Source organism: Syngnathus typhle, linkage group LG20 (assembly GCF_033458585.1).
Source record: "Syngnathus typhle isolate RoL2023-S1 ecotype Sweden linkage group LG20, RoL_Styp_1.0, whole genome shotgun sequence".
Taxonomy (NCBI): Eukaryota; Metazoa; Chordata; class Actinopteri; order Syngnathiformes; family Syngnathidae; genus Syngnathus; species Syngnathus typhle.
The window spans coordinates 6,827,777-6,839,677 of NC_083757.1; the positions used below are offsets into that span (position 1 = coordinate 6,827,777).

At 51.5% G+C, this 11,901-nt stretch overlaps 2 protein-coding genes across 2 annotated transcripts; one reads left to right on the plus strand and one right to left on the minus strand.

Moving 5' to 3' along the window:
* The first annotated feature begins 997 nt into the window (after window positions 1-997).
* On the plus strand, window positions 998-3,063 carry LOC133144963 (coiled-coil domain-containing protein 106-like). The gene is made up of 8 exons (XM_061268015.1): window positions 998-1,026; window positions 1,110-1,207; window positions 1,450-1,554; window positions 1,641-1,846; window positions 1,925-2,069; window positions 2,143-2,340; window positions 2,416-2,576; window positions 2,648-3,063. Exons 1-8 carry the CDS (start codon window positions 998-1,000, stop codon window positions 2,801-2,803), a joined length of 1,098 nt encoding a protein of 365 aa, XP_061123999.1. The 3' UTR covers window positions 2,804-3,063.
* A 398-nt stretch (window positions 3,064-3,461) lies between these two features.
* Window positions 3,462-7,676, minus strand: LOC133144692 (gamma-enolase). Its single transcript, XM_061267584.1, has 13 exons — window positions 7,569-7,676; window positions 6,113-6,198; window positions 5,926-6,021; window positions 5,743-5,801; window positions 5,611-5,680; window positions 5,409-5,542; window positions 5,238-5,329; window positions 5,044-5,174; window positions 4,780-4,977; window positions 4,490-4,691; window positions 4,302-4,410; window positions 4,155-4,213; window positions 3,462-4,011 (listed from the first exon to the last, which is right to left on the minus strand). The coding sequence occupies exons 2-13, from the start codon at window positions 6,195-6,197 to the stop codon at window positions 3,942-3,944; spliced, it is 1,305 nt and encodes a 434-aa protein (XP_061123568.1). The 5' UTR covers window position 6,198; window positions 7,569-7,676; the 3' UTR covers window positions 3,462-3,941.
* Window positions 7,677-11,901: the final 4,225 nt, after the last annotated feature.

The window sequence follows — 11,901 nt, forward strand, 5'->3', positions numbered from 1 at the left end:
GCAGCAGCAGATCTGTGTGGGACCGACGGGAATCTGCCGAAGCAACCCGCCTCCCCCCTCTGGGATTAGTCAATTAAAGACTATCAACCTGAGGCGGGGCTGTGAGAGCGCTCATGTGAGTCCCATCATCGTACACACACACACACACAAGTAATGCTTTTCAGGGCTTGCAGGATCAAGGCCTAATTTTATTTTGGATTTATTTTCAGTTTAAATTGTGACACATTCCTTGGGAGAGTCAGAACATTAACATGGCATTTGCATCTTGAAAGTTTTCCCCACTTCTGAATACCAGACACCCCCCCAACCCCACCCTCCAAAAGAAAATCAAACTGATCAGCTGAAGCGATTAAAAGAACGCGAGACGTAGGCTTTGCAACTTTTGACCTTCCAGCGGGCAGACTTAGCCTGCAAATCCAGCAGGTGACACTCGATGGAGCTTAAGGGGTGGCGGCGCCATCTGCGCAACCTGCCTTTTTTTTACAGGCGGGCACCGACGCCCGTGGGCAAATGAGGGAGAAGACTGGGGGGTTGCCCACTAGCGTGCCAAAAATTATTGACACCTTTAGCCACGCCTTCTTGCTCTCATTGGTTGTTTTTCCTTGGGCCCCGAGCTCGCAAATCGCCTTTTGGAGTGGAAACAACTTTCTCCCCGCTTTGCACCCGCAAGGGAATCCTGTGATTGACGAGGGGGCGGGGAGATTAGCGATGGCCGGCCAAGGTGATGAGGTGAGGCAGCCTAAAGAGGATTTGGCAACGGAACAAAGCGGCGGTCTAAAAGGCAACGGAAAATGGGCCTTCCAGTGCCGTCAAATCGCCTTAACCGGACCTTGGAGGTTCTATTTTTAGAGGCAAAGTTCAAGCTCATTGTCTTTACGCTGACGAGCAACTCTTCATCACCATGGTAACACAAAGAAGCTACGCTTTCCTGCGCCCCGCCCGTGCGTGACATCTTCCTACCGTTTAGCGTGCGACGTGCGCGTCTGCGTGAACGAGCATGGTGTGCATCCGGGTACTTGCGGCAAGGCGGGTAGCAACGTGGTGCGCACGCGCGTGAGTCTGCTCACCTGTCGGGACCTCTTATAATCAAGTAATTGTTTGCATTACAGATGTGTAACCGTTCAACTTCCGTGCGAGTCTCTGGTGGAAAACGCGCACATCGACGACATGAATCCAGCAAGCAACTCGGACGATCCAAGCGCGCCAGGTAACTTTGCATGGCTGTCAAACGTTTACAAATGCTTTATGAGTAATAACATCAGCTTGCGATCATCTTTTTCCCTGAGATTTCTGTCATTTTGCGTATTTATGGCTATGACACGGGTCCATTTCAGGTCACAGATTGACGTTGGGAATGAAATTAAGGATCTGGTGAGAGATTAAATGAAACGTCCTCTTTGTTTAGATTTAGGATTCTGTTTCATGTGTTATTAGCTGTGGCAACGGCAGGAGGAGGAGGAGGTTTCTCCCCAGAATCGTACGATGCATCTTTCCCCTTGGAGGAAGGCATGGAGAGGCCCGCGTCCTGCCAGCACGGCCAGCACATGATGGACGGTAGGGATGCTAAAGTGAAGAAAAACAGTGTTGTCCCTTTGCAAACTCCTGGCCTCCCATAATCTGGCCGTGGCCTCCCCACGCAGAGCCCGGCGCGCAGGAGGCGACTCCCTCGCTGTACGGGCCCTTCATCCTGGTGTCCAATTTGCGGGCTCACCTCTATGTGGCGCTGGAGAAGAACGCCTGGCTACAGCGGCGCATCGAGGAGCTGGAGGAGGAGCGCAACTTCCTGCGCTGCCAACTGGATCGCCTCATCGTGGGCGTGCGGGGGGGGCTGGAGGGTGAGCAGGGGGTCTGACTGTCATATTTCTTAAGGGGGGAAATCGGCAATCTCATGTTGCGAGAAGCAAAAAAAAATTAATTTCCAGAGTGGTGCGGGGGCACTCAGCGCGGTGTGACGATTCAGACTGATGGACCCGCTTGCCCCCCCTCTCCCATGACCACCCGCTCTGGACTGATCCGCAAAGGCCTGCCGGGCCCTGTGCTGCTATCTCACCACGGGCCCGCCATCCCCGGTATGAAAATAATATACATCATTTGCTTTTCGGGATGAGAAAGTCAGAGCGAATCTTTGCGGCTGGCCCGCAGTTAAGCAGGAGATTCGCCTGAAGGAGGAAAGGTTCTACACGGACGAGGAGTACCTGGAGGAGCAGGAGGAAGAGGGGGAGGAGGATGAGGACGAAGGGCAGGACTCTTTGCTGGAGGTTGGTAGCGCCACAAGGAAGGGCCGCGGCGTGAAAATGAGGAGGATCTTCCGCATCACGCACAGCAGGGAGAGGCAGAGAGGTGAGAGGTCACCCCTTTGACAACGGCCGGGCGGGCCCGATTGCCTTTGATTTGGGGTGTGCTCCCTGCATGCAGTCAAAGACCCGGAAGGGGTTCTGATCCGCTATAAGAAGATCCTGACAACCTACCAGCGCGTGAGGAGCATGTCCCGAGCGTTCCAGATCCACGGGGTGGACCGCAACACCATGGCCTCCACCTCGCCCATCGCTGAGCTCCTGCTGGTGGCACCGGATAAGGTCTCCACTTTTTAATATGTTCTTCAATGTTATGTTAAAGCAAAAATAAGTACGACCCCTGACCTTTGCAGATGGACGTGGTGGGCGAGTTTGAGGCGGTCAAGGAGAAGCTGCTGGACTACGCCAGGCGCTGCTACAAAATCATGGATGAGCAGACGCACGTCAAAGTGGAGAAGATGAAGAAGAATCACAAGCTGCTGCCTATCTCCTACCGCTTCAGAAACTAACCAGAAGACAATTGGTTGCGCTGATTTCCTCCAAGCTGTCACAGGAAGCCACTTTAGGGTTTCCTTTCTTTTTATTTGCACAAACTTTGCTCCGTTTTGTCCGGCTCCAAGTCCAGGACAAATGGTGAGAAGTGTTAAAGGGCCGTTTGATTTCTTCGTCAAGTTTGCACGGCACAGGTTGTGTACTTCGGGAAGTCGGAAGAGCAAAGATGTCGGAAACTGTATTTAAGTTGTGGGGTCGTCATCGTCGTATACGAATAAAAGCACACGTTAAAAGACTTGTTGTTTTGAACTAATTTGATTCTGCGACATTGGCTGGATTGAGAGTGACACAAATGTGGAGCACCTTTGCTAATGTTAAGCTTAGATGCTGTTCGAAATACGCACAGCTAGATGACTTTCCATTACTGCAGCGCCTCCCTGTGGACACGAACAGTAGTGCAGTGACGTCATAACTTGAGCTTTCCCCGCTGAACTTTTTGTCAAGGGGCGAACGCTCAATGCACACATTAGGAGTGTTTGATGGCTACAATTTATAAGTAGCAAATAAAACATATTCCAAGTGGTTTGGAAACAAAATATTTTTTCTGTCATAGTATCTCAAAACGGCCTTAAATGGTTGACTGATGCTGACGCGCTGGATTGAAACTCGCACATATTGGGCTCCAACTTTAAATGATTTTATTTCACACCTTTTGCATGTGCCGTCTGATACTGCTTCTTGCTGATATTGTTCCTTTAAATCTCTTACAGAAAGTTTGCGCGCATAGCAAAGTCGTTTTTTTTTTATGTGACCTTAGTGTCACGTGGAGTCGAAAAGGAGAAAATGAGGATGGAGAGGAGAAGCCTTCGCTTTCTTTTCAAAGTACACTTTCAAAACTGCATAACGGAGCATGGTTGGCTTTTGAACTCCACTTGCAGGTGTGCGCGTGTGTGCACGCGCACGTGTGTGTGAGTGTGTGTGGACGCGCGTGCGTGCGTGCGGTGCATACAGCCTCATCCCCCTTACGTCATAAGAGTCCAGTGCATATTTTTTTTAACTTGCTTGTTTTAGCTTGAGTGAGTTTTCCTTCGTACATGGCTCAGCGTGCGTGCGTGTGTGTGTGTGTGTGCGTGCGTGCTTGCGCACATGCGCTTTTCACAGGACGCTGGGGTTCCTAAAGTTGTGTCCTGCGAAGCGGGCCTGGTCCCCCAGCTCCTCCTCGATCCTGCAGACAAGAAGACAGGATGAGTGAGGAGCAAATCTCATTCAGGGAATTGGAATGTTTATGTCAGCAGGTGCCCCATTAGCATTTGGTGGCTAATGCTAAAGTAAGTCTGATGTGCCGCAAAGGATTGTGGGTGCACGGACCTCAAGAGCTGGTTATATTTGGCCAACCTTTCGGACCTGCAGGGGGCGCCGGTCTTGATCTACGACACACACACACACACACTCTCACGTCAGGTTGCAAGTCATTGAAGAACGTGTGCGTGTGTGTTTGTGTAAGCGTACGCGTACCTGTCCAGTGCACAGCCCGACCACCAGGTCTGCGATGAAGGTGTCCTCGGTTTCTCCTGACCGATGGCTGACCATGACACCCCAGCCGTTGGCCTGGGCCAGTTTGCACCTGCAGGGGGCGACACTCACGTGAAGAAGCAGCATTGGCAGCATGGCGGGTTGCCGCCATTACTTTGTTGCGTACGTACGCTTGTATGGCTTCGGTGACAGAGCCGATCTGGTTGACTTTGAGTAGCAGGCAGTTGCAGGCGCGTTCCTCGGCCGCCTTCTCAATGCGCTTGGGGTTGGTCACCGTCAGGTCGTCGCCCACCACCTGGATGCCTACGCGGGCCGTCAGACGGGACCAGGCCTCCCAGTCGTCCTGGTCAAACGGGTCCTCGATGGACACCACTGAGGGGGGAAAGGGATGTGTCACGTTAGGTGAGCGATGCCGTATGTGTGTGTGTGTGTGTGTGTTGGGGGGGGTTCCCCAACCCACCCGGGTAGTTGTTGACAAAGCCCTGGTAGATGTCGGCCAGCTCCTCTGCGCTGATGTGGCGCCCAGCGTCAGGTGGGGACTTGAAGTCAAGGTCATACTTGCCCTCACGGTAGAACTCAGAGGCGGCCACATCCATGCCCACCACCACCTTGTCTGTGAAGCCCGCCTTCTCAATGGCCGTCTGAAGAAGGTCCAGAGCTGAACAAGCGTTCACACGATCATCATGGTCTTCATCTTGACAGCGATGTTCATGTTGCTCCTCACCTTCGCTGTTTTCCAGGATGTTGGGCGCGAATCCTCCCTCGTCTCCTACGTTGGTGGCGTCCTGTCCGTACTTCTGCTGGATGACGCCCTTCAGCGTGTGGTAGAGCTCCGAGCCTATTCTCAACGCCTCCCTTGGCAGACAGACGTGCGCTCAGCTTCCGGATGAACCCGACCCGATTGATGGAGCGTCTTACTTGAAGGACTCGGCGCCCACAGGAAGCACCATGAACTCCTGCATGGCCAGTTTGTTGCCGGCGTGAGAACCTCCGTTGATCACGTTGAACGCCTGTGGAAGACCAGCAGAGGCGGCTCAACGACAAGGTGGTAGACATGTCGTCTGTGTTTTTGTGCCGCTCGCGACTCACGGGCACAGGCAGAACCATTTCCGTGTTCCCCGCCAGGTCGGCGATGTGTCGGTATAGGGGGACGTCCATGTGGGCAGCCCCCGCCTTGCAGATGGCCAGCGACACGCCCAGGATGGCGTTGGCCCCAAACTGAGCTGCGGGCCAATCGCGGGACGGCGGTGAGTCACTTGTCACCTTCTGCGCAAATCTCCAGCCCACTTACATTTGTTTTCTGTGCCGTCCATCTCGATCATCAGGTTGTCCAGCCGCTCCTGCTCCACCACGCCGATGCCCTTCACGCAGACACGCATCGGTCATTGTGAGCAATGTTGCCCGTATTGCTCGTGATACTCACAGAAGCGATAAGTGCAGGACCCAACGTGTCATTGATATGTCCGACAGCCTTCAGGACCCCTGAAGGAAAAACCAAGCTTTTCATCTTCATTCCAATCCAAAGGAAGCCGCTGGGGACTGCAGCAGGCCGGCGCTGCTTGCTCCCGCCCTCTGCTGGCTAGCGTGTTGAGCTGCGCTCGCTCACCTTTTCCCTTGTATCTGCTCTTGTCGTTGTCTCTGAGCTCCAAAGCCTCGTAAATGCCCGTCGAGGCACCGCTGGGAACTGCCGCGCGAAAGACTCCTGTGACAAGGATTTATGATGATTGCAGTGGAAGGACGGGCGCCGTCGGTGGCGCTACTGAACCTTTTGAACTAGTTTACCAGCAGATCACCTTTGTCGGTGCGTAGGTCCACCTCCACCGTGGGATTCCCTCGGGAGTCCAGGATCTCCCTGGCCACGATGCTGACAATCGACATCCTGTCAGAAGGGAGCAAAGGTGCTTGCAGTCACGTGACCCAAACAGGTTAGCTGACTTCATGCGTAGCTTCTGCTAGCCAGCGTAAAGCCTCGATGCCGTGACATTGTGAAATGATCCAAATCATTCTTATTGCACCAAGCGATCATGACCTGCGTGAACATTTTGCCATTGTTTTCCTGCCTTTGCTTCAGGTGTGATGCGTGTAGTCCACCTCAACTCGGAGTGAGAGCTTCAAGCAAGGATGCTCTGCCTCTTTTTGGGAGAACCGCGTAAATCTTTTCATTTCCTCTAAGTGGTGCGAGATGACAGGTGCCGTGCTGCTTAGAAAAACCCGGTAGGAACGGGTCGAACGCAGGTTGGCGCCCTCAAACGTGGCAGACATTAACCTACTGACGGTGGCGGCGGCAAAGCACTACTTTTGTCTATTGTGAAAGGGTTGTACGGTTTAGTGACACCAAAACGCGACAGGATGGCGCCAAAGTGGATAAAAATCGTGGGAAGCTATGGCGGACCATGAAACCGAGGGAAGGGGGGTGGGGATCTGACACCTATCGAAGTGCGTCTTTGAAAAAGTGGCACTGTGACTTGTCAGCTTTAATCTACTCAAGCATTTTCGCCCGCCTCGCCGTTCATTGGCGCGTGTTACGCAAGCCTCCGTGGAGGGAGGGAGGACCCTGAAGGCAACACGCCACACCTTCCTCCTTCCGCACACTGCAGTGCTCTCCAAAGCACAGCAGACAGACAGACACGGTGCTGCAGTGCATCTCAGCTAAAGCGCCAAGATTGTATATGAAACAATTGTTTTGTTTTGTTTTGTTTTGTTTTAGCCGATGCCAACTAAAATTACATATCGCTTTTTCTTTCCGTTTTTCATTACGCACAATTGCAAGTTAAGGGCGAGCGTGAGCCTTCCTCTCTTAATCCTTCCAGACGGGCACGCGCACACGCAACAAGCAACAAGCTCGGTGGGTTAGGACAAAAATATTGTCGAGTAGATGGAGCATGAAACGGAACCGGAAAGAAAGGATGAAACGCGCTGAGACTGGAGGCAGGCATCTCGCGCACGCGCGGAGAGGAAGTGGAGCACACGCACGTCATTGACTTCATTAGATTGATTTTAAGTGGACAATCAACTCTTAGTTGAAGACCAGCTGATCAATTGATTGAGTTGACTATTTGACATCCGGCACTAATGAGCAACAACACATTAAAAACAGATCACACCCACATCACACGCAATGCACATTTCGAACACATGCACGTTTTGACTCTAGACAAGATACATGACGACACTCACGTACGCACTAATAATGCAGACCTACATGAACACGCACGCACACTGCACTAAAGATGGCGACGCTGTTGTTACCTGCCGTGTGCGTCGTGCGCGTCCTGGCGAGAGGCTGAGATGCTTCTGGAGCAACACAAGCAACCAGAGAGGAAAACGGGACGGGAGGAGGGAGAGCAGGAGGGGGGGTGCAATGATGGAGGGAAACGGCTGAGGTGCAGGGGCGGTAAAAATAGACCGGGGGAGGGTGGGGTGGGGTACAACTCGGGGTTGTTCTCCGCAGTGGGGTCCGCTCCATTTGTCTGGACCGGATAAATGGCATGAACATTTGATTTAGGTTCTGCTGGATGGTTTGCAAGACTAAAGTGACTATGGATTTTTTGGGGCCCGGAGGGGGGGGGGGGGGGTCATAGAAAAGGAGGTACCCGGACGTTCAAAGTGTTCTCATGCAGATCGATCGGTTGGATGAGGGCCAAAGTCGACCAAGGGATTCAAGCAAAAATCCAAATTGAAATTAAATTTAAAATTAAATTTCAGAAGGATTCGAGTGTCAAACATGATCTGTCTAATATTTGTTTCTCTCTAGTGGTCATGGACGGCATCGCATATCAACTGTACTCAACACGTTTGGGGTGAGATCGTGATGGCTGCACTATGCTTCACTGAGCTGCAGGGGGCAGATGGCTACAGTGCATTTCAAAAGTCTCCACACCCTTGTTAGAATTCCGTCTTATGCAGATAAATAATTTCAAAACGTTTTTCACAATTAATGTGATCTATAACGTGTACAATTCAATTGTTGAAAAGATCTAAACAAGTGGCGTGTGGTTGCAGAAGTGTGCACACCCCTTTCGTAACTGACGATGAAAAAAAGGCTTCTGCCAGGCAGGAACAGCCTATGAGAACAGCTGAAATTGATTTGGGGTTCATCCGAGCCACGCAAAATGTCGACATATGCTTAACATGCATTGGAATGGGTTAGGGTTGCAGTCATTGCAGTCCCTAGTTAGGAGGGTGTGCACACTTTTGCAAGCACAAGATCTCACTTTTTATTTATCACCCCGCTCCCTGACAAAAGTTGTACAGTTAAGCGTCTCTTTCATTGTTGAAATCTTGTAGTTTCAAAATGTGTCATTTCTTTAAGGGTGTGTAGACTTTTTATAGCAGATGTAAAAGGCATGCATAGAACAAGAAAGTTTGGATGTCAGCTCATCTTGTTGGAGTTGTGTGTCGGCCATCTTATCCTGCCGCTGATTCAGCCTGCGACACTTTTGCACTTTGGCGCCTCCTCGCTTGCCGCTTGACATGATGGGATGTCCGCCTGACCTCATTAGAAGCGCGTTGCCACGGGCGACGAGCTTAAAGGAGGCGGCTGGGGGGGGGCAGTTGACTGTTGCATCATTGGACAGAAACCTGACCTTGCTAATTTTTTTTTCCCAAACTTGTCTGTTGAGGACGCGCAAGCACACACATACGCACACATGCACATACATACGCACACAGACACACACGCACACAAGGGCTGACAAGTGTGTAAGTTGCGAGTAGGACACATGTTGCTCAAAATGGCACCTACGCTGTGTCACTGAAACCACACACACAATGATCCATGTTTACATCTTGGAGTGTATGTGTTTTATGTTGTGTCACTTCCACGTGACTATTGTGTTCCTTTGGAAGTGTCTGCGTGCCTTGTGAGTCTTTGTGCAGTTAGTCCTGTTGTTACGTTGTGTTCCTTTGCGTGCGTGCTTTCTGCCAAGTTGTTACATTTTGTTCTGTCAATGTGTGCATGTGGTTGTGTCGTTGCGCGTCTCAGGTCGCGTAATTGTGCCTGCATTGTGTGTGTTGGCCTGTCATTTTTTTAGTTGGCCATCTTTTGCGCGACATTGCACAAGAAGCACACACTGTCTTGTGTGCATGCGTCTGTGTGTAATGTTGTGAGTGTGTGACTCCATGGTTTGAAGGCACGATTAGGTTGCATCAGGTGTCTGTGCTGCTGGGAGTGTGTGACGGCGGCTGCAATTTGCGTTCACGTCATCTGCCACATAAGTGGTTACCATGCATACAGTGTGGCTGTGACTATTATGGGCTGTTCTTTGTTTTGTCACCACGTGCCTTGCCACGAAACGGGAGGGGGAGGGGGACTGGGTGTGTGCGTGCGTGCGTGCGTGCGTTGAAAGGTGGAGGGACGCGTGGTGGGGGGTTCTCATGCATATGCGCCAGTTCTTGAAGGGGGCGGGGTCGGCAAGGGGTCACAAGGGTCGGGGCGTTCAAGCGTTGCGTGTTGCGTCTGCCTGAGGAAGTGAGCCGGAGGTATGAAATGGCGACGCGTTATCACGTGCTCTTGAAGACGCAGAAGACGAAACTTTGGGCAGCATTTGTGCCCCGGGCGGGCTTCTGTGCCAACTCGGACTCCTCCCGAGTTTTGCTTGACGCCCGTGTCGTATCGCCTCGCTTGACCGCGTTGACATTTTGAATCTTTGCACCAAGAGCTGAACTTTCATTTTCTTGCTCAAACTATTTTGGACCCTTTGACTTGACGAAATGGATTCGCCGTGGACATTATTCACATGCAGTTGCCGAGTGGACGCGTGACCCCTTCGGACATCTCTGTCCGGGGCCTCGACCACGAGAAAGGCCTCACGACTCTCGTCAGCCTTTCGAGCAGCTCCGCAGTTGCGGACGAGCTGCGCTTGAGGAACCTTTAAGACAGGAAATGATGATGGCGGGGGAGAGGGGGGAGTCATTATTATTATGGAGTGGCAGGCCAAGCAGTGAAGGGGGAGCATATTATGGGATGTCTGCATTCTAAGATGGGGGGAGGGGTAGATGCCATTTTTTGTGCCCATGACTCCCCTCCGCCCACCCGCGCAATGAGAGAAACGGGAACAATCGAACGTGCCGCCAGGCGATTACGAGGAGCAAAAACATAAAGCGGAAATGGAAATCTTTTTGGGAAAATGACACGTCGCTGTGGCTACCTGGGCCGTCTCGCAACGTGTTGCGTCGCTACGATTTCAGCCAACAAATCGATTGTTGCCATTTCCCTTTCGTTATTGTTACTGAGAGAATTTTGCGCTTTGGTGCGATGCTTCTTAGGCGGCCGACAGCCGAAATTGGAGCAAATTTGCAAATTTTTATTGAAAAGAATTCACATCCACACAAAAAATGTCAGTCAATTTAGTTTTGTGTATCTTTCACACGTGCTTTGAATTGCTTGCCAGGATGACCCCCCCCCCCCCCCCCCCTCTGCAACAACTCTGTTTAGTCATCACGGGAGTATTATGGGATGATTTACATTGTAATCTGACCCTGTCTGTCTATGTACACCCCGCCCCCCCATCGCCATGATGACCAGCTGCACAGGAGCACTATTACAGTCTGCAAGTCCCCCCCCCTCCTCGTCCTCCCAAAATTATTTTCCGACACCTCGGAAATGTTGTCCTTATGCAACACACGCTTGTGCACAAGGTGCTGCTGTTGGGGGGTGGGTGCTGCAGGGGGGGTCTTCTTGAGACATGCAGAGGGTTTCTATGACAACTACCCCTACTATCCTTCTGATTATGTGATGCCCCCCCCCTCCCCAAAAACACACATGAACACTGTGTCCACGAGAAGGAGGGGGGAGGGGCAGACGCGCCAACCCATTGAAGAAAAACGACAAGTTGGGCCCGGCGGGACAAAGGAAGGCCGACTGTGATTCTCATTGAGACCTTCTAATCACGCCAATCAACCAAACTCCAAGGACGCAGCGATTGATCACCAGGCGACCCCATCAAGATGATTGGCATGATGCTCTGCGTGCATGTGTTGTCGCTGCAGCGGCTGAAAGCCCATGCTAACTTCCATTAGCCCGTCTATCTTGCTTTCGGTAAATGTTAGCATAAAGCTAGCAGATTGATTGCATTCATTTTGCATTTCTTGTGTTTGCCGAATGGGTCCGGCGGACCCATCCAAAATGCTGAAAATTGATCGGCGAGATGACCGAGGGTTAGACACGGCCTTTTGATTCTAAAATGGCCGCGGGCAGGCCGAGTGTCAAGTTTTACTCAACCAACATTTTCTGCTTGCCCTGCAAAAACGTCTTTTGCAAAGCCGATGATGGAGGTTTGGTCGCTGCTCTTTGCCTGCGCACGTGTTGCCACTTTTCTGCACGACTATTTTCCATCTGCTTGATTTATCCTTCTCAGCCATGATTCCACTGGATTAAATACGATTTTTTTTTTTGGGGGGGGGGGACTTGAGAGGAATATCTGGCCGCATAAGACCAAGTGCAAATTTTTATCAACAGTTTTCAATAAAACATTACAGTAGGAAGTCGTGCGGCGTCTATTGTTTCCAAACATTGTAAAGTTTAAACACACCCAAAATTGAAAAAAAAACGGGTGGGGGGGGGTCATCTGGGTCACCCTTC